Source organism: Pinus tabuliformis, chromosome 8, assembly GCF_031772625.1.
Source record: "Pinus tabuliformis cultivar Carrire ecotype Pingquan chromosome 8, CPIR1, whole genome shotgun sequence".
Lineage (NCBI taxonomy): Eukaryota > Viridiplantae > Streptophyta > Pinopsida > Pinales > Pinaceae > Pinus > Pinus tabuliformis.
In genome coordinates this window covers 1,543,025,883-1,543,048,848 of record NC_142294.1, presented here as the reverse complement: position 1 = coordinate 1,543,048,848, position 22,966 = coordinate 1,543,025,883, and the positions used below count along the sequence as shown (strand labels likewise).

Sequence of the window (22,966 nt, the reverse complement as noted above, 5' to 3'; positions counted from 1 at the left end):
TTGAAGAACATAAGAATTGATCAAGGGTTTCCCCACATTGGGGCTTGTCCCTGGTTGGCGCCACATCTTGTGTCCTCTTGTCTTGGCTTGTCTTCTATGATTTATGTTTATGTTCTATCTGCATTTTACTATCATGCTAAATATGATTGCTAATCTGCAATTGATATTGAGCTAATATGGAAAATTGAAGTAAATTTGCTCTCAGCATAGAACATACCTAAAATTAACATGGTATCAGAGGTGAAGTAAAGACAAAGCCCAAGCAAGAGTGAAAGAGCAATAACCAAAGACAGTTGGAAAGGACGAAAAGGCTCAATGGGTTCCTCATCCCTCTTCAAATTCACCAAGGGTAAAGTCGAAGCAAAGAAGATTATCAAAGTGGCGCAACAGAAGCATCTAGTGGCCTACCTACAGGTCACTTCAATGGGAAGTCTGGATCTAAGAATGGAAGGAAAGGCAGATGCCTTGCTTGCAATAAGTTTGGCCATTATGCGAGGAAGTGTCCAAATAGAAGGGACACATCTCTTGATGATGATAACAATCATTCCAGGGGCATCTTCAATGATCAAAGGAATGACAGGTACAATGGCAAAGGAATAAAAGGAATGCAGGTCGTCAAGGAAATCCTCTGTTAATCTAGGTTGTCATTGATGTCAATATGCCATTGACCAAGATGTCAATATTCCTTAGATGGCTAATGATAGTCAAGACTCTTGTTTGACAAGGATACCATGAATGAAAATGTCAAACCACTAAGAAGAAGTCTTTTCCTAGATGCCTATTGTTCATAATGTCCTAGATGTCCTTGAACTAACCATGAAGACACTATAACCTCTTGTATCCTTGCTCTTGATGAAGAAGCCCTACAAATCATGATGATGTCCTTACTCTTGATGAAGAAGTCCTTCTTATTGATGCTCGCAATGACTCTTGATGTAGAAGCTCTCCTTGTGATGATCTAATGACATATGGCTAATAACATATCACTACACTAATATATGATCACTTTGTTGGCTGCGTGATGCTACACTATCATGATGACAACACTCCTACATGATGACTCTATGATCATATGACAAAGCCATGAAAAAGCCATGCTATCCCAAATAATGGAGAAGCCCTAATGACCCTGTTGTTCTGCACTAAAAATTTCAAGAGCAGTCACAAAGAAAAATTATTTTGGACACCTTGGAGGCATCTTTCCACAATGAGTCCTACACCATCTTAAAGAATTTTTTTCCTCTTTCCAATGAGCTATTACTCAGCCCGAAACTCCAAGCGGTTTGGGAGAAATGAATTTTTAAAGTTAAGTTAGTAATTCTGGACAGTGAGTCGACCTGTGTTAAGACAATTCTGTTGGCATATGATACAAGTGTTGTCCTTGATGGCAACTCACACAGATGATAGATCATAGTGCAGCAGATCAGTAGCAAAGATTTGATGATCAGACTACAAAGAATGAAGAAAGAAGAGTATATATGCAGGTTCAGAGTATATACGCAGGTTCACTATATACCAATTAGGGTATACACACAGGTTGTACGCAAGTTCACTATGTACCAAGTCGCGTATATACGCAGGTTCGCTATATGCCAAGTAGGGTATACACGCAGGTTATACACGCAGGTTCACTATATACAAAGGCACGTATACACAAAGGATTGCTGATCAAAAGTCGCATATGCGTATGCACGCATTTTCATGCACAGAAAAGCGCGTACTTGTGGGAAAGCTTATTTTTGGGTCTGTGGTATTTAGACCTATGGTTTTGGTCCTTGGTATTGCGTCCGAAGTGTTGAACCCAGGTATTGGGTCCCTAGTATTGGTTCTCAATGGTTTTGGACCATGGTATTGAGTAAGGCCTAAGACTATAAAAGGAGAGAAAGATCATTAGGCAAATGTATTGAGAAAGTCTTGAATATCTGATGAAGTATGAGATCCAGTATGCAGGTTATGGGCTGATGATGCATCGCTTGATCTGAGCCAAGGAGGAATCTCACCGGATTGATGGAGAACAAGATCTAAGGACAGATCGGGATCAAATGGTTTGAAATGAACTATCTCTATATGGTTAATTATGCTCATTCTAGATCTATATACCGACGCATGTAATGTTCTGAACTGGGTATGACTTAAGTTTGAAATAGCTATAAGTCATGATTGAATATTTATAGATCTGTACGCGGGTTGGCCTTGGTGAAAGCGCGTATGTACGCGGGTTTGATTCATCGTAGTAGCGTATACATTATGAAGTATGATGTTTGAAGTTGCAGTTGGGTCTAGTTGTTATTGCAGAGTTTTGTTGTCTGCTCTATGTTCTGGTGACTGTGTTGTTGACAGGGTTTCAATGTTTCAGTGATTCAGAAATTGATGATGCTAGTATTGATTGTTTTTGTGCTTCAATGATATTGATGGGTCCAGTATGAAAATTGGATAAAACGTGGCCTTCAGATTATAGTGTTGTGCTTCAGGAGTATCCAGTCTGAAAATGTATGAAATGTGGTCCCTGGAGGATGAAAGGAGATTGTAGGCCGGCGCCTACGTACTAGTACATCAGCTAGTACAAGAGCAAAGGGGGTGGTAGCTCCCTTCTAGTAGCAGCTAGAGAATGAGTGAAGATTGGAGAATTCAGTAGGCAGGCACCTACGTACTAGTAAATGGATCAGCTAGTACAAGAGCTAAGGGGTTGTAGCTCCCATCCAGGAGAGTCTGGAAAACGAGAGAGGATTGTAGCCCTCTGCAGGTAGAAGCCTGCGTACTGGTATAAGACTGCACCAGTACAGAACTATTGTAAAATGAAGTTTCTTATTAAAAGAAGATAGAGACGACTTGCAGCAGGTGGTTTTCACCCACATTGGGTTTCCACCTTATATCATGGTGTTCATGTGTGCTTCTTGTGTGTGTGATGATCTGTTCTGTTTTACTGCACCTGCTTACTGTTCATATGGTTAATTAAGTTCTGATGCACTAACTAAAGATCAACATTCAATGGATTAACTGGATCATAAGTATTCTGGATATACTCTAGTTGCATTAGACACAGTTGCGTATACACGCGGGTTCTACTAACTGAAGTAGCGTATATGTATCTAAGTATGGAAATGAAAAAGTATTATTGATTTAATAATACTGATTCACCCCCCCCTCTCAGTATTATTTCCAATAATTGGTATCAGAGCAGGTCCTTTGGTAGAAGCTTGATCACTTGAAGGAGATTTGTAGATCAATGGGAAAGAAGCTTAAGAAGAAAGTGCCCAAGAAGAAGAAGGCATCTCAAAAGAACTATGACAGTGGGAGCATCGATTGGGGATTATGTGGAAGAAGCACTTCAGATTCAGAATCACTTCAGAATAAAGATGAACAAGATCTATCAGGTATGAATTCGTTATCCTCTGGTGATACATCTATTTATCCATTTGAAGACGATGAAAGCGATAGCGAAACAACTGAATTTGCTCTTATAGGTGAGCAAGAAAGATATCAAATAGAGGCAGAATTTAAAAGGCTAACAGACAAAATTAGAGATCAACAAGATCTATTGAACAAAAGGGAATGTGCCTTCAAGGAAGTAGCTACCAAACTAAAGGCTCAACTATAGGAAGGTAACAAGGTAAGGAAGCTATTCAAGGAAAAATATCAAAAGTTGCAACATGAAGTGACATCATTAAGAAATGAAGTAAATGAAAGAAGCACAACAATCAAGAAACTCAGAGATAGATCCAGTTACTATGAACGGCTTGAAGCTACGATCCTCTCGCTAAAGGAAGATCTTGAAGAATCAAAGAAGCAGAATAAAGAACTACTCCAAGCTCATGAAAAACAAGAAAAAGAAGTTCTTGTTCTAAGACATCAGTTGGAAGAAGGAAGAAATGTTGAAGAAAACATGAAGAAGCAGTATCTTGAAAAGGAAGAGCAACATCAGGTTGAGGTAAATATTCTAAAAGATAAATTAGAAGAAAAAGATAAGCTCTTACGATTTCAAGATAGTACTAAGATCTTGGATGATATTCTTAGTAGTCAAAGGTCTCCTACTATCAAAGTTGGTCTTGGTTTTCATGAATCTATTGAAGAAGAATCTAGTTCAAGGGAATCTAATGCAAAATCTGAAATGCTGAGAGGTCAACCCCATCAACAGCCAAGGAAAGAATTTCTTCAAAGAAAATCTTTTACTTCTCCAATGAATAAGGTAGAATGTTATGTGTGTCATAATCTTGGACATGTTGCAGCCAGATGCAGAAGAAGAGTGGTTCAAGACCGTCATGCAGAAAGATCATCACATTCCAGGTACTTTAATGGATATTGTTTTTCTTGCAATATGTTTGGTCACAAAGCTGCTGATTGCTACAAGAGGAATATGAAACATATGAGATGTTATGCATGTAACAAGCTTGGACATATAGCAAAGGAATGCAGGAACAAGGTACGGGCACCATACCAAAAGGAGAAAACATCATCACATCTGAAGATATGGAAGAAGAAGAAAGTTCAGTCAGAAAGATGTGACACAGCACCATATACAGACATAACAGACTCAGGGGGAACTGAAAGTGTAAAACTTCAGTGTCCTAAACCTAATACGCAAGTTTCATAAAGGGAAGTAGCGTATATACGCGAGTTAGACACTGTAAAGTCGCATATATGTTAGTCTGAGGAAAAGCAGTAGGGACAGGCTCAGAAAAAGGGTCTGATATGATTTGCTCTGTTTGATAATGGTTACAATCTGCTAATGATGTGTGGAAATGTCTTGATACTCATAAGATGTTTGGAAGTGTTTTTGATCCTAACTTGATGATGATGATGTCGTGATACTTCTTGCTGATATATGCATGATCAGATCTGACAGATGGCACAAGTTCAGGGGGAGTTTATGTTTTGAATAATGCATTGTTGGCATTATGGTTAGTAGTCCTTGGTAATGATGCTTATATGGCTAAATGATACATTTTGCTATGATATGGTTATGAGTTGTCCATGACAAAATCTCATATGATTCTTGGGGCTACATAGTTGATGTTCAGATCAGATTTGTGGTTGATTCTCTGATGATGCATATATGGTGCTTACATGGTGATCTTCATAAGGATAAGGAGAAGTACAAAGCTTGAATATACATCTTCATTACTTGATGATGAGTCACTCCTATGCTACTGTCGTCATATGCATAAAGATCATGTAATACAGTTATGTTGCAGGATTCCTATAGTTCCTGGAGCTCATGTGGATGAGGATTGATGTTGTTGATAATATCAAGATACACAGTGCTATGCTGGATACATGGATGATTACTCAAAGTTGCATTGTTGGAGACATGATGAGTTCTTACCTATATGATGATAGGTTGATACTTACATATGTTGATTGATGCAGATATTCCCAAGTGATGATACATGGATGATATATAAGATCATCTTGTTGATGAGATAGGTTGCTGATCTGGAAGTTGTTGTACGCAAGTTTCATGAGGAGGATCCGCGTATATACGCCTGTTTCTGTGGATACAATCGTGTATATGTTAATTTGAACGAAATCAGTGGGCCAAACTCAGGATGAGAAGAGTCTGATATGGGCCTGACAGAGACCATCTGGCACAGATAGAACAGGTACAGAGAGAGAACATGATTGATGGTCTAGATGTTGTTGACAGATGCTTATGGAGCAAATCATATATTGTGTATGATAGTTGCTAATGACTATCATGGTCTGATTTAGATGTTTGGTCTCATGTAAGGGGTCATATCAAGACTCATGATGTAATAGTGTGTCTCTATCTATTGTAGTCATTTGATGAAATCTCTTCTGGTCACATGATGTAACTTGTAACCCCTCTATGCATAAGAAGGATGATAAAATATTTCAGTCATGTATTTCTTTTATCAAGGTCATGTAACGGCCTATGTTGGTTCCCCACTATGCCTGGGATGAATAATGTAATTATTTGTCATATGTAAACTTCTGGTGTATCCCCACTTGGTTGGGTAGATGAGTCAATTCTGGTATATCCCCACTTGGTTGGGAGATGGATGTATGTATGAGTCTTTGGTAATAGGAAGGTCATTTATGATAGAGTCATGTTCTTCTTATAGAACATCTTTTTGCAGACCTTGCTTACAGTCAGGGGGAGCATGAACAACACTCTTCAGCAGAGCAGAGACTTCAGCATGTACTCAGAGGGAGCATGGACAGATTGGTACACCTTGGCATATACAAAGGGGGAGCTCATTCAGAGATTTCAGCAGGTACTCAGGGGGAGTATGGTCAGCGGAATGTTTATCAAGGAAAGAGAATATCTTGGTCCGCCCTTTGCCCTTGATGTCAAAGGGGGAGAGTGATTTGGTGTTGTTGCCATCAAGTCCAAAGGGGGAGATTGTTGGCATTATGATGCATGTGTTGTACTTGATGGCAACCCACTCGTAGAAGAAACAACTCACTTATATATAACTAGATGAATCTACAGAAGAGATATCAGATGTGACAGAATACATGGGATGCAGGACAGCTCAAAGGAATCAGATGACAGTTCTCAGTATGACAAGTTAGCTTTGCCATCAAGTCCAAAGGGGGAGATTGTTGGCATTATGATACAAGTGTTGTCCTTGATGGCAACTCACACAGATGATAGATCATAGTGCAGCAGATCAGTAGCAAAGATTTGATGATCAGACTACAAAGAATGAAGAAAGAAGAGTATATATGCAGGTTCAGAGTATATACGCAGGTTCACTATATACCAAGTAGGGTATACACACAGGTTATACGCAGGTTCACTATGTACCAAGTCGCGTATATACGCAGGTTCGCTATATACCAAGTAGGGTATACACGCAGGTTATACACGCAGGTTCACTAATACAAAGGCGCGTATACACGCAGGATTGTTGATCAAAAGTCGCGTATGCGTATGCACGCACTTTCATGCACGGAAAAGCGCGTACATGTGGGAAAGCTTATTTTTGGGTCTGTGGTATTTAGACCTATGGTTTTGGTCCTTGGTATTGCGTCCGAAGTGTTGAACCCAGGTATTGGGTCCCTAGTATTGGTTCTCAATGGTTTTGGACCATGGTATTGAGTAAGGCCTAAGACTATAAAAGGAGAGGAAGATCATTAGGCAAATGTATTGAGAAAGTCTTGAATATCTGATGAAGTATGAGATCCAGTATGCAGGTTATGGGCTGATGATGCATTGCTTGATCTGAGCCAAGGAGGAATCTCACCGGATTGATGGAGAACAAGATCTAAGGATAGATCGGGATCAAATGGTTTGAAATGAACTATCTCTATATGGTTGATTATGCTCATTCTAGATCTGTATACTGACGCATGTAATGTTCTGAACTGGGTATGACTTAAGTTTGAAATAGCTACAAGTCATGATTGAATATTTATAGATCTGTACGCGGGTTGGCCTTGGTGAAAGCGCGTATGTACGCAGGTTTGATTCATCGTAGTAGCGTATACATTATGAAGTATGATGTTGAAGTTGCAGTTGGGTCTGGTTATTATTGCAGAGTTCTGTTGTCTGCTTTGTGTTCTGGTGACTGTGTTGTTGACAGGGTTTCAGTGTTTCAGTGATTCAGAAATTGATGATGCTAGTATTGATTGTTTTTGTGCTTCAATGATATTGATGGGTCCAATATGAAAATTGGATGAAACGAGGCTTTCAGATTATAGTGTTGTGCTTCAGGAGTATCCAGTCTAAAAATGTATGAAATGTGGTCCCTGGAGGATGAAAGGAGATTGTAGGCCGGCGCCTACGTACTAGTACATCAGCTAGTACAAGAGCAAAGGGGGTGGTAGCTCCCTTCTAGTAGCAGCTATAGAATGAGTGAAGATTGGAGAATTCAGTAGGCAGGCACCTACGTACTAGTAAATGGATCAGCTGGTACAAGAGCTAAGGGGGTTGTAGCTCCCATCCAGGAGAGTCTGGAAAACGAGAGACGGTTGTAGCCCTCTGCAAGTAGAAGCCTGCGTACTGGTATAAGACTGCACCAGTACAGAACTATTGTAAAATGAAGTTGCTTATTAAAAGAAGATAGAGACGACTTGCAGCAGGTGGTTTTCACCCACATTGGGTTTCCACCTTATATCATGGTGTTCATGTGTGCTTCTTGTGTGTGTGATGATCTGTTCTGTTTTACTGCACCTGCTTACTGTTCATATGGTTAATTAAGTTCTGATGCACTAACTAAAGATCAACATTCAATGGATTAACTGAATCATAAGTATTCTGGATATACGCTAGTTGCATTAGACACAGTTGCGTATACACGCGGGTTCTACTAACTGAAGTAGCGTATATGTATCTAAGTATGGAAATGAAAAAGTATTATTGATTTAATAATACTGATTCACCCCCCTCTCAATATTATTTCCAACAAATTCATGTCGGCGTGCCCTAGATTACGTGTTTGTTCGGATTTATGAACAGAAAAGAGTATATAAAGGAGGTTTCGGACTTCTGTTTGGATTAGGAGTTCGGATCAGTTCAAGGAAGATCACAGAAAAGAGGAAAAACACAAAAAGGAGGCCAAGAAGGATAGTTTTTGGGAAAATAATTTACATTTTCTGTTTGGGCTAATTTTTGGGTTATCTTTTCAGCTCAGACTATAGGACAGTCACCTTGGAGACTAATAAAAAGATCAGACTAAGTCTTGGATCTGTGGAACAGTGGACAGTAACCTGTGATACTTCAGAACTGTGGACAAGCCTTTTGTGGAAGGGATGAAACATTGATTATTGCCTTCAAGCTCAGACTTGGTGCATACTTTGGATCAGAGAACAATCACAAGTTTTAGAGACCTCAGACCTGTGGCTCTTGTGGAAAAATTTCGGATCTGTAGCACTAAAATCTCGGATTTGTGACCTTGTAGCATTGCAACTTCGGACCTGTTGAATCTTCACACCTGTGGCACTGAATCCTTGGACCTGTGACAATATTTTCAGACTTGTGACATCTATTTCAGATTTGTTTTGGACCTATAACAACTTGTGAAGCAGACCTCTAACAGTTTGTGACCTCACTACAGCTCGATCCTGTAGCAGCACTGAATTGCAGATGTGAACAATCATCTAGGAGAGCTCAGTACCAATGGAGGTATAGTAAAATTGAAGGGTTATATATTTGTGATAAGGTCTAGCCTTAAGTTCAAATTTGTATCAGTCACTTGTGGTGGGATAGTAGCTACAGTCAAGTATTTGAAGCATTAAGAAACCTTGGACAGTCCCATTTTTAAAGCATCAATCAAGGAGCCTGTGGAGAGATATCTTGTTCAGGAAAGGGTTATTGAAGACACCCGTGAAGAATTCTTAGAACAAACTTGGTGCAGCATAGTGAAGAATCTTGAAAGACATCTTGAAGTACCTTGAAGACATCTTGAAGATTTGTGGAGATCATTGAAGACTGTGATATCATCATGAGGTGACTCAAATAAATTGTTTTGGATAACATGAAGAGCAGTGGTGACACCTTCATGTGAAGAACAAGGTTGTCATTGATGACATAACGTGGAGACTACAGTGAAGATGAAGATTGACAGAGCTCAGTGAAGAAGACCTTGGGAGCCGTGAAGTACAACCAAACATACCTTGACAAAGTGAAGCTATAGGGTTGGTGCCTTGGAAAGTCCAAGCTGGTCCTTAGCAAATATAAGATTGGTGTCCTTGGAGTTGGTGCTCCTAAACTCAAGGTTGGTGCCTTGGATAAGATAGGGTCAAAGCCCTAGAAGTCGGAGCCTCACTAAAGTCCAAGTTGGTGCTTGGCAACAGGTTGGAGCCTGGGAGATTGAAGATGGGTCTCTTCATCTAAGGTTGGAGCCCTATATATATTGTACTTGATTCATTGTAAAGACTATATTAATAAAAGCATTTATTCATATTGTTCATTTTGTGTTCTAAATATAACTGATCTAACTGGTAAAAGTAACAATTGAAAAGAAATACTGATTCACCCCCCTCTCGGTATTTCCAACATGGTCATCTCTTCAAGAAAGCAAGGATCTCCAGGTATGAAGAATCTAATGTTGTTTCAGATAAGTAAGAGGAGATCAGTCCTCTTCACTACCTCTCCTCCGGACACTTTGAAAAAGTGGTATATTGATAGTGGTGCTTCAAGGCACTTCATCGGATACAAGGAAGCTCTCTCTAATTTGATAAAAGAGACAATCGTGGAGATTATTCTTGGAGATGATGCCACCTAGCCCGGAAAGGGTGTAGGGAATGCTACCCTTCAATTGAATGAGAGTAGCACGATTCATTTACACGAAGTTCTTTATGTACCTGATCTCAAGAAGAACCTGGTGTCCATTTTGGCAATGGAAGTCAAAGGTTTCAAGGTGGCATTCATCGATGGAAAGCACCGGAGGTCTGCCCATCTTCATTGTGGGGCCCTACCCGATGTGAGACAGATGGTGACAGGGATGCCTAAATTCAAAGAAGAGCATGAAGGCACATGTCCAAGATGTACCGAAGGAAAACTTACAAGAGGACCATTTCCCACATGTAATAGCAAGACCATAGATGTGGAACAACCCGAGGGGTTTGAGATTCATGATCGGGAATCTCATGTATGTAAGTGAAGGGAAGCTCTCTATGATTTAAAGCAAGCACCCCGAGCTTGGTATGAGAGGATTGACAGCTATCTGATGAAGCTGAGATTCACTAGGAGTGAAGCCGATCCAAACCATTGCTTTAAGGTTGTGGATGATAGACCTCTCATACTAGTACCTTATGTGGACGATCTCTTTCTGGCAGGTACAGACCCTCTCATTTACAAAAGTAAGAGGGAGTTGGATTCCGGATTTGGAATGGTGAACTGCAAGCCTGTGACTACCTCGATGAAGCCCAACTTTAAGAAGTTATGCGGTAGTGATGCCGGACCTAATTTGGGAGATGTCTCTGAGTTTCATAAACTCATACTAGCATTGATGTTCTTGGTGAACTCATGTCTAGATATGTGTTTTGCAGTTAGCATGTTGAGCTCATATATGGTTGAGCCTCACTAGATTGGTGCCAAGAATCATTTGAAATATCTTTAGGGCACAATCTCTCATGGATTGAGATACACTGCCGAAAATGTGAAGCTGCATGTCTATTCTGGTGTTGATTAGGTAGGCAATGTGGAGGATCGCAAGAGCACTTCTGGGTGTTGGTTCTCTTTGGGTTCTGCTTTGATATCCTAGATGAGCAGGAAGCAGAAGTTGGTTGCTTTGAGCACCGTTGAGGATGAATACATAGTTACGAATATGACCTCGTGTGAAGCTGCCTAGTTGAGGAAGCTCTTCAGTGAGCTGTTTGGACACGTGTTGGATACCATCGTGATCTTCTGTGACAACCAGAGGGGGATTCGATTGTTGAGGAATCTCGTGTTCTATGATCGCTCCAAGCATATAGACATCAGGTACCACTTTATCTAGGATATGGTACATCGAGGAGCAAGAAGGCTCCATCGCATTGGGATTGATGTGCAAGTCGCCAATATTCTGTCGAAGCCCCTGGGAAAGGTCAAATTCTTGACTTTCTGAGAACGACTAGGAGTCGTGGAGAGACTCTCTCCTAAGGGTCCTGTATGATATGGACATTGAGCTTTGGGAGCTCCGAGGGGCTTGGGGGTACATCTTGGAGCAATGAGCAACCATAGGGTGAGTGGTTCAGCCTTCCCCTAATGGTCTGCTATGTAGGTAGGATGAGTGGTTCATCCTTCTCTTGCTGAGACACAGTCATAGGGTGAGTGATTCAACCTTCCCCTAGTGATTTGTTATGTATAGGGTGAGTGGTTCAGCGTTTCCCTGGGATACCCCTGGCGACATGTAGGCATGATGAGTGGTTCATCCTTCTCCTGCTGAGACATCCTACCCATGCAGTTTGGGACTCATGGGAAGTACCTCTCATCTGGCCAATGAATAGGGAAATGAGGGTAGGGACCATAGTAGTACCGATGGATGCATCGTGTTACTACCGTACTCCCTATGCTAGGATGATATTGATCTGGGATCAATTGGAACTAACTTCGGGTCAATAAGAGTGATATAACTCACTCTCTTTTGGAACTGATTTCGGATCAGTAAGAGTGGTATGATACACTCTCTTTATTTGGAATTGATTTCGGCTCAGTAAGAGTGGTATGACACACTCTCTTTATTTGAACTAAATTCAGGTCAGTAAGAGTGGTATGAGACACTCTCATTTATATGGGACTGACTTCGGGTCAGTAGAGGATGGTATGATACATTCTCGATCACTTCTTCTTCTTCATAGTTCAGCAGAGCAAAGAAGAGCAGAGCAGTGCAGGGCACTGATGGCAAAGATAGTATAGTCTAGCAGATGGAATTCTGTTAAAATTGGCAACTAGGGCTAAAATCCATGTGGGTCATCTTATTAATGGCAGCTGATATTTTTCTTAGATCCCTCTCATCGAGAGGTGTAAGATTGATCTAAAGATCATCCGATTCCGATAAGTATTCATGGAGATATGAATTTATTAGTGTTTTTGGACAATTCGTCAAGGTCGGCCAGCAACCAAATAAACCCCGCTTGTGCTCAACGTTTTAGTATAAATAGAGGTGGCCTTCAAGTCATTTCAACAGACACTTGGGATCTCTTCCTCTCTACTTGTCTTTGGGTTTTAGTAGGAGGAGAGATCTTCTGGGATAACACTGCCCTAATCTAGAGGGAGTACCCTAGGCTCTACGCTGCCCTAATGAAGAAGCCCTAGACGCAGGAGGAAAGGGAGATCTAGCAAGGTGATGGAGGCCTCACACAGACCCTAACACAGCCCTATGGAGAGGCCCTATGCTGCCCTATGGAGAAAGCCTATACGTTGTCCTAAGGATGGTATGGATATACCTTAGCTGCAGCAGCCTAGAAGAGAACGGCGAGGAGTTAGGAGGCTATTCCAGGAGGCTGAGGAGCTGTTGAAGAGGGCCGCAACCCATATCTTGAGTTTGAGAGGCAGGGGGAATGCTTTGGGGTGGTTAGGTGAAGGAATATCCCTTAGAAGGGCTGCCACAACTAAGGTACAACTTGTTGTAGCAAGCCGCAGTAGATAAGAGGAGGCCTAAGGGTGGAATAGGGGTTGGAACAGCCGAGCATTGCAGCCAAAGCTTTCCTCCCCTCTTAGAAAGACAGCCGTAGTTGTGGAGGGCTATTCTGGCCACATTTTGAAGGTTGTTAGGACTGTTGTTAGAATGCCCTAACTAGTCATGAATGCAGCAAACAGAGAAGCTCCAAAACAATGATGATGACACATTGAAGCAGCATGATGATGGAAGTAGTAATGATGATGATATATTGCAGCAGCATGTTGATGAATGTTGCAGCATGATGGGTATAGTGATGAAGTGTATCATAGCATAATGAGGGGTAGCACAATGGTGAGGTGCAACAGTATGATATAGCAAGTTCATGGTGCTGCAAGTATAGCACATTGGTACAGCAGCATGCAAGGGACAGCAAACTAACATTAGGACAGTTGTATGGTACTTAGCAGCAAGTACACCAAGCATGCAATGGTACAGCAGCATGCAAGGGACAGCAAACTAACATTGGGACAATTGTATGGTACTTAGCAGCAAGTACACCAAGCATGCAATGGTACAGCAGCATGCAAGGGACAGCAAACTAACATTGGGACAGTTGTATGGTACTTAGCAACAAGTACACCAAGCATGCAATGATACAGCGAGCATGCAAGGGACAGTAAGCAAGCAATGGAACAGCAAACATGGACAACTTGGTTCAACCATGACACATGGGACAACGGTACAGCATTAGGTGCAGCAGTCATGAGGTCCAGCATTGTGATGATGGGTGCAGCATGATGACAAGATGCAGCGCAATGATAGGTGAAGGAGTCACCTTGGAGAATCAGTTGAAGCAGCATGTCTTCAACTGATCTCATGTATCATCTTCTTAGAGATGATCTATGCTCTCATCTAGATAAGTCAAAGTGTTGACTTCAGTTGTAAATGTACTATCTCTCTCTCTCTCTCTCTACTGAACTATTGAAGAACATACAAGAAGAATTGATCAAGGGTTTCCCCACATTGGCGTTTGTCCCTGGATAGCGCCACATTTTGTGTCCTCTTGTCTTGGCTTGTCTTCTGCGATTTATATTTATGTTCTATCTGCAATCTACTTTAATGCCGATATCATTGCTAATCTGGAGAGGATATTGAACTAACTGTGAAAATTGAAATAAATTGCTCTAGCATAGAACATACCTAAAATTGACAAATTCTCCCTAGTTGAAAGGGAGTATTAAAATGGGCAACTAGGGCCAATCTCCATGTGGGTCTACTTATTTATGGCAGCTGATATTTTTCTTGGATTCCTCTCGTCGAGAGGTGTTGGATTGATCTAAAGATCATCCGATTCCGACATGTATTAATGGAGATATGAATTTCTTTGTGTTATGGGACAATTCGTCAAGGTCGGCCAGCAACCAAATTGCCCCCATCTATCCTCAGCGTTTTACTATAAAAAGAGGTGGCTTGCAAGTCATTTGGCACACACCTCTTGTGATCTCTTCCTCTCCACTTGTCTTTGGGTTTTGGTAGGAGAGATCTTAAGATGATACGCTGCCCCAAGTGAAGAAAATTAATGTTGTCATGGAGAAGGCTCTACGCTGTCATGGAGAAGCTTAATGTTGTCATGGAGAAGCCTAACACTGTCATAGGAGATGACCTTAACACAGTCATAAAGGAGGCTTTCATAGCACAATCCATGTGCCCTAAACGCAGACCCTAAGACGCTGCCATTATATGTCCTAAACGCAGTCATCTAGACGCAGAGTTAGGAGGGTCATATTATGCCCTAGCCGCAGATAATAGGAGGGCTAATGATTGTATAAAGGAGGACTAAAGACCTAAACGCTATCATGGAGATAGCCCTATCACAGTGATAGAAGAAGGCTTAACGCTGGCATGAATAAAGGCACCCATATGTAGTTCTCAGGAGAGGTCTACTCACTGTTACAAGAGACTCTCAAACGCAGCAAGAGGAAGACCCAAATATGCACCACAAGTTAGTCTCATGGTAGAAGGACGCAAGGAGGTATGTGCTTGTATCATTCTCGGCACACCTGTAAATTAAAGACGTAGTCAAGATAGTCTTCAGATGGACGGAGCAGAAAAGAGGCACTATATTAATATGAATGACGTAGTCACAATTTCTGTGATATCAATCTCAGCATTTCTGTGTATAGAGCTTTATCTCACAGTATATGGATCTGCCTCCTTGCTATATTAATATGTATATCAGTGATATCACAACAGGTCTCGGTATATATACATATGTGTATTTGTGCTCCTTCATGGTTTGTGTGCAATGAGAGGAAATAGTATCACATGCATTGATGATGTTTTGAAGTCACTCTCTTCAACGTCGCTGTGTGCTAGGCCGCAAGCCATACCACCATAGTTAAGACTACCTTGGGGCTGTTGTCTTAGGATTGTTTGGAGTTTGTTTAGATTAGCCATTCAGCACAGTGTTGGGTGCAGCTTGGTGTTGGGTGCAGCTTGGATGGATGCAGCATGGACAATGAATGCATTGACTGTTGGATGCAGCATGGTTAATGCAGCACACTGTTGGGTATAGTATAGTGATCATGAATGGTGCAGCATAGTGCAACATGGTGTAATGAAGTGCAGCACAGTGATGGGTACAGCATGTTGATGGAATCACCTGTGTTCAAATCAGCTACCTCATGTGTTGTCTTCTTAGTGAAGATCTCTGCTCTTATTTTGTCAAGTCAAAATGTTGACTTATGATGTATATGTACTATCTCTCTCTGTTGAACTATTGAAGAACATAAGAAGAATTGATCAAGGGTTACCTGTTGATTTGGGGTAACATCGGTTGTGCTCTAGCCATGAAAATTGGTGGAGAGGCTAAAGCACATGAGATCTCCAAGATCCAGAAATGGTTTGGGCAGATTCTAACCGGTTTGGGAGATATTAAAAAATTAATATTTTTGATGCAATTCCTAAGTCTAAACTTAGGAAAAATAAAATATTAATGGGTAATAATATAAAATTGGGTTAGAAGGTTCCAAAAGTCATGGATCAAGCCAAATCTAATTTTAGTCGTTGATTAGAGATTTAATCTCAGTCGTTGAAGGACCAACAGGAAAAGTATAAGAAGAGGCTTGAGGGTCAGTTGGAGAATATACTGAGGGAGCCTCTGCGTGGATGACGTAGTCCCTCTGGCCTCTGCATTGTCGCTGCTGGACTCTGTGTAGCCTGGACTAGCTGCCGCTCTTGCTCTCTCTGCTTCTGCGCTGGTCTCTTAGTATTGTCTTTGCCTCTCTGCTTCATACTCACTGCCCCACGTTGTTGATCACTGATTCAACTTTGCTTAGGAACCCCGCTCTAGCAAAATGAATGACTGATCACTCTAGTGTGTTCTCCAACTGACCCTCAAGCCTCTTCTTATACTTTTCTCGTTGGTCCTTCAACGGTCGAGATGAAATCTCTAATCAACGGCTAAGATTAGATTTGGCTTGATCCATGACTTTTGAAACCTTCTAACCCAGTTTTATATTAATACCCATTAATATTTTATTTTTCCTAAGTTTAGACTTAGGAACTCCATTAAAAATATTAATTATTTTAATATCTCACAAACCGGGTACAATTTGTTCAAAACATTTCTGGGTCTTGGAGATCTCATGTACTTTAGCCTCTCCACCAATCTTCATGGCTACAGCACATCTGATGCTACCCCAAATCAGCACTTTTGGGATGATGGTGATATGCTTCGTACATTATGCCCAACAGGCCCCTAGAGGAGCCCCACACACTTGACAGGTGTCCCAGAACTTGTACGATGTCATGACAGCATTAATTCCACCACTCAGACCCTTGCAGAGGATCTACAGGCATCTTCAATTCATATGAAGACCCATGGGGTCATTTATGTGCCCTCAGACCCACTGGGAGCACCACAGGTCTACTACTTGGAGAACAAAGGTCCATCCCCTTGTCCATCATATTCTGAGGAATTTATTCCTCAGTATGGCACTTCAAGACATTATTAGGCCTTTGGAGGGCCCCACGACATGTACATATTATTATTTGGCCCTTTGTGAGGCTTATTTTTCCACTTGTGAGCTAGTTTGGTGGGCTTGTCACCAAAAGGGATTATATTTGGACATTATTTTATCATTAGTGGATAATGTAGGACCATAGGCTAATTCAAACTCCTTAGGAGGCTATATATTGATGTTAGATACATTCATTTGGATCATCACTTGACTTGGGATCTCTCTAATCATAGAGAACTTTGCATTTTTCCTTGGAGGATATTTTTTGGGGATGGATGAATTTTGACGTATGGATTTGGGCTATTTTTCTTGTCTTGGAGCTTTGTCTTGCAAATGAAATGCTGGTTGGATATATTCTATAACGTTGTAAGTGAATTTTGATGTTGTTATCCTTGTTGCCTCATACTGCTAAAATTATGGCTAGTTGTTGCATAATTGAAATGTGGAATTAAGCATGTTTTAGCTAATTTAATGTATGCGCCAATGTTATATGAATGAAATGTCCTAAAGTTTATTTGTCTCAGTAAGCTTGCATCATTTGCTTTGAAGTATAAATGCTTGAAAGTCACTTTTCTTTTCTTTCTCTCAACATTGGATGAAACTGACTTTCCGAACCTCCTTGATCTAGAAACCAAGTTCTTACTCATCATCATCCTTGACTCCATATCCCCAAGTGAATTAGGCACTGATTACTCAAAAAAGGGTGATCATTTTAACCCTCTTTTTAACCTTTTCCCCCTTTTCCCTAGGTCTAGCCCCATTAGGTCACCTAGGGCATCAATTTCCCAGGAATTGACCCAAGGAAAAATTTCGATCTCCTACAGGCTACTGCGCTGGTGGGTCCCCTCCCTCTCCTCCAAATTTGAGGCAATTCAAAAGGTGGAATCTCCGAGAATCTCAAGCCCTAGCTCTAGGATCGAATATTTCCTAGGCATCCCCAAGGCTAGACCTCAACAGGATCAATTCAACCTTTTGAAGTAAATATTTGTGCTTGGTCCTTTCCTTTCACCTTGTCTAGGATAGGAACATCATTGGTTGCTACATTTCATCCCCGAACCTAGACTTGGTCCACTTGGCCCTGTGTGGTCCCACTTCTCAAGAAAGATTATTTGTCAAGGACCATTTGGGAATCCAAGTTTCCCAAGGATTATAGGGATTGAGATCCTCGTCTACAAGCCTATTCCTTCTCCCTCAACCCTCCAATCCTCACCCCTTACTCCTGGAGGACCAAGTTCCTTGCTTAGAGAGCAAGCAAGTTCCATTCTTCACTCCATTCTTGGGAAAGGGTTTCCAAGGTCACTTTCCACCTATCCATTAACATATACTTTACAATTGATCCCTACACTACCGGGACTCCTCCCATCGGTGAAAGTCCGTAAAGAGCAAGGAGACTTAACTATGGTGACAGCTGGCTAAGCCTACACCGTTGCCCTTAACCTAGCAGTTGCCTTCTTAGGAACCCCTTTTAGGTCCCCTACTGGTTTGAGTGGTAAGAGTGCCCACAGTATTCAATAGCAGAATGGATCAGTGGCAGTTGATGCAGTCAATACCAGATGGACAGTTGAAGACTAGTAGCACTGTAGCAGTCAGATGTTGAGGAGCGCAGTGCAGTGTTAACAACAGAGCAAGTGGCTCAATGCAGAGTTGGCAGCAGCGCAGATTCTTGAGTAACAGTGCAGATGCTAGTAGCAGTCAGAGACTTGGGAGACAGATGCATCAAACTGAACACAGTTGATTCAATATTTTGGATGCTTCTTAGTTGCAGCAGTTGCAGTTGCAGCAACAATTAATGAAAGGGAGTTGCAGTGCAAATGCAGAATTGGCAACGGTATAGCAGTGTCAGTTGCAGCACAAATGCAGCGTCAGAGTTGCGCAGTAGTTGGTGGGCAGCAGCATCCAGACATCAATAGCTTAACAGGAGGTGATACAGAGACAGGGTGTTGTGGCAGGATGTGCAGCACTAGAGAGAACACAGTCCTTGCTAAAAGGGAGTGTTAGTTTTTGTGGCATCAGATGTGTTCTAGCCACAAAATTTGGTGGAGAGGCTAGAATACATGAGATCTCAAAAACCCAAAAATCGTTTATGGAAATTCCACCTAGAGATGACATAATTAGATTATTAACCAATTTTATAATGTTTCCTAAGTCTTAACTTAGGAAAATTGGTTAAATAATCAAAATTAATTAAGTGAAGGTGAAAATTATCTAGAAACTCACACGGATCAATCCAGAGATGGTCTGAGCCATTGATTAAAATTTAATCTTGGCCATTGGAATCCCAAAAGGAAGATATAAGAAGGGATCGATGTGGTGATGGAGAATACACCAAAATCACTTGGAGAATTCGATTTTCCAGAGTAGCAGCAGTCAGTTGCTGGAGAGTTCAAGCTTCAGTGAGGAAGCAGAGGCAGTGGGGCAGAGACAGGGATCCAAAGAAATTTTCCAGATCTGAAAAGGCAGCAGAAAGGAGGTCGAATTATTCCCAATGAAGCAGCGCAGAGGACTACGCAATTGCTTCAGAAGAGCAATTCGATTTGGCTAGAGGAAAAATCGATTCGGCTTCCAGAGGCCAGGGAAGTCTTCCAGAGGGCCAGAGAATCTGTTTCCTCAATAGAGACAGGCAAAACGACTTCATTAGAGGCAGACCCGGGCTTAGAAGCCCAAGGCTCTGCACAGAGGCTGACGTAGAGGGTCTAGGAGGACGAATTTTCTTAAGGAAAGTTGTGTCGGGGTTGCTTGTAGAAGAAGGGAAATTCCCTTAAATAATTTTGGCCAGATTTACTTGTTGTTTGGATTGCCAGTTGGGCATCCATAGATTGTACTCATATTTCACTACTGCTTAATAATAAAACCCTCATATGTTGCACCGTTTTCCCAAGTTGGGTTTTTCCGGGGACATTTGTCCAAAAATAACGGTGTCATTTTTATGTGTATGCTAGTATTTTCTCAATTTCTAGAGCTATTATTTCTGCAGTATTTTATTTCTGAAGGTTGCAGTGTGATTTATTCAGAATTCGTTGTAGCAAATAAATTGTTAAAATTAATCAACAATTAGAAGAATAATTTCCAGTTGCTGCAATAGGATTTCAGTTTTGGAATTTTCACAGCGACTGTTCTAAAGGACCGAAGTTGCAGATTTGAAGTTGGGAGCCGAAGTTGAAGCTAGAAGCTGGTTGAAGAGGAAGTAACCCTTATTGACTTGGTTGATCTCTAACCTAATTGAAAGGGTTTCTTGGAGGGTTGGCTTGGTGCTTGGAGGAGGACTTGGTCTAGGGTTTTGGGTCTTGGCTTTCACATTTGAAACAGATTCTATAAGAAAAGAAGAGATTTTTCCGGGTTTTTCTCTTGGAGGGATTTTGCCCTGGCTTGGAGCCTATATCTTGTGTCCATTGTTGTTAATGTTTTTCTCTTGATAATTGTTTGATGAAAAGATCTGATAAAGAAACACGAGAAGATAACTAAAGTTCACAAGCAATTATTAAGGATAAAGGAGAAATTGAATTAATAGCTGCCCTATTTCATTCTGCAACAAATATGGGTGCCAATGCCTATATTTGAGCTCATGTGGTAAATGGTATGTGGCCACAACATCTATCTCAAGTAAAATCAAATCCGTTGGAGTTTATCAATCATGGTAAAGAATCATTGACAAAAGATAATGCAGTCAACAATCAAGCTAGGGGGGACACCATAAGAAGATGAGATGAACAACTGAAGACTCATCAACCTTGTAATCATTGATCGAACATCAGACAGTTTTTGCAAAGTTTCTTCTATTGGTTATCTTCCTTGTAGGCATGATCAATCTCTGTATTGTTAATCTGTTGAAAATCAGCACATGTCATAGCAAGTTTATCAATGTGGTACAAAAGTTGTTTGATTCGTGTGCAAGGGCTGAATGGTTTAAACTTTAGATATCAGCGCCAAGTCACATTGATATCAGGATTACTTGATGAAAATACACTAATGTTTACACTCTGAATATATAATTATTTTAATTACCCAAAACAATCCACATTCCATGCACATGACACAAAACAGTACTTTAGAACATGGCCATCCACATCCATCTGTGCTAAAGAGATGGTTTGTCATACTGGAGTTGAATAACATACCAGGATGTCTTTCATTTCTAAGGTGAATCTTCCAACATCTGTGCTTTGATTTAACCTCTGCTTCAAATTAAAATTTTAAGGCAAATGTTACAACAATGAAATACAGAACGTTGCATATAAGGAATAATCAGAAAAACATATATCATAGACCACTTTCAGAAGCTAAATTCATGATTCATAGTATGGTGCTCATCGCCTAATAACTATTTTTTTTATAATAATTCTTCAAGCGACATTCCTCCTCTTATTTACTCTGAAGTTTAAAGCATGCAAATCTTTATTATTTTCAAGGCATTGTACTTCCAGCAGTATATGAACCTGAACCATTCCTTTATAAACTTCCAGGATCATAGCCCAAACAGTCAAAACAAGAAACATGGTAATGTAAGTATTGCAAACAATCAATCGGGCAGAAAATAAAGTCCACAATGAATGGATCCAATCAAGAAGAGAATCCAAATGAACCAACCAGGAACCCATTTGCTGGGAAATTCACTATGGTTGGACAGATCCTGCAGACCTCACATATTTATTATGTTTCCTGTTGGTTGCCTAGCAAGACTCAGTTTGATACATTTGACCAGATCTTGAGATTGTACGTATTAGTCTAAATATGACAGAGAGAGGGGTCTTCCATTGGTTGCCTAGGATGCATGTACTATGCCCAAGGATGAGGAGGGGTTTGGTTTGATGGATGTTGCCACTCTGGGGTCCATTCTGCCTACCAAATGCGTTGTGAGCTGTCTAAAGAGGGATGCTCTATGGCAGATTTTGTTTCAGCATAGGTGGTTGTCAGCACAGCATGTGGGGAAGGTGCAGGGAGCTTTTTCCTTGTGTGACATCATCTCTTCCCCACATCTATTCCAAGTTTTGGGTTTGGTCAGCATGGAAAGTAGCAGCATCCTTGGTTCAGTGGAATATGGAGGGCAGTAGGGCAGGCTGGAATCTGGCACGTCATACCATTTGGAATTGGAGGTTGCAAGGCACTTTCCTGGCAGAGATGCCCCACTTTCACGATCACCAATTGAGCAGGAAAGGAATCTTCCTTTGAGGAGACCTGCAGAATGCAGCAACTTATTCATGGAAAAAGTGGAGGTCCTTGGCATATGAGTATTTTCTTCTCACCTTTGACTGACAATCGGTTATGGAGTTGATCGGACTCATTCCTCAACGGGATCTTTTCAAAATGAACATCGGTATGTCAGGGATGTTTCAGAGGGATTGGCACTGGAGGTTCAACAAGCCATTGTATTAGCATGATTCTCGTCAACTCTATTCATTCTTGCATCAGTGATATCCACTAGCCCTAGTCCTTAATGTAAAATGGGTGTCAACTGATATGAAGGATAAATGGATGAGCCAACTTCAGTGTTTGGTCCATTCAGTTGTTTTATAAGCTGAGAGTATTTTCCTAGCTCATTATCTAGCAGGGGATCCCTGCTACGGCCAAATGGGCAAAGAGTGGGCTTTCTGATAACCTTTGAATTGTTTACCATCATTCTGAGACAGTGAAGAACATATTTTGGGAGTGTTTCTTCGCTAGGAGCTGTTGAGCTTACATTCAAGACCAGTATTCTGTTATCCTTCAGGGTCAAAGTCATTAGCATGTTGCAGTGTTCGTGATTTTAGTTATACGGTTCACTCTTCTTTCATTAGGATTTGGCAGTGCTCAAGAGTTTCTACCTTTTTCACTCTCTAGAAGATTCATCATAAATTTGTTTTTGAGAATAAGGTTGGCTCTCTATCAGTTTTTTGTGCCATGTGGCAAGATGAGTTTTGTCGCTAGTTACTGGACACGGGAAATTTGTTGATCAAA

The 22,966-nt window shown here is 41.0% G+C and overlaps 1 protein-coding gene across 6 annotated transcripts in view; it reads right to left on the bottom strand.

Annotated features, from left to right (window-relative positions):
• LOC149241820 (zinc ion binding protein) overlaps positions 1-22,966 on the bottom strand; it is a 426,994-nt gene that overhangs the window by 343,335 nt on the left and 60,693 nt on the right. For 5 of the 6 annotated variants that reach the window (XR_016246597.1, XM_089374060.1, XM_089374061.1 and 2 more), the window contains exon 3: positions 21,151-21,207. The exons of the other annotated variant lie outside the window; for it this stretch is intronic. Coding sequence is in view for 4 of the 5 variants with exons in the window: in XM_089374060.1 (XP_089230186.1) it covers positions 21,151-21,207 (57 nt within the window). In the remaining variant the exon portion in view is untranslated. The remainder of the gene's footprint in view (positions 1-21,150; positions 21,208-22,966) is intronic. 6 annotated transcript variants of the gene reach the window in all.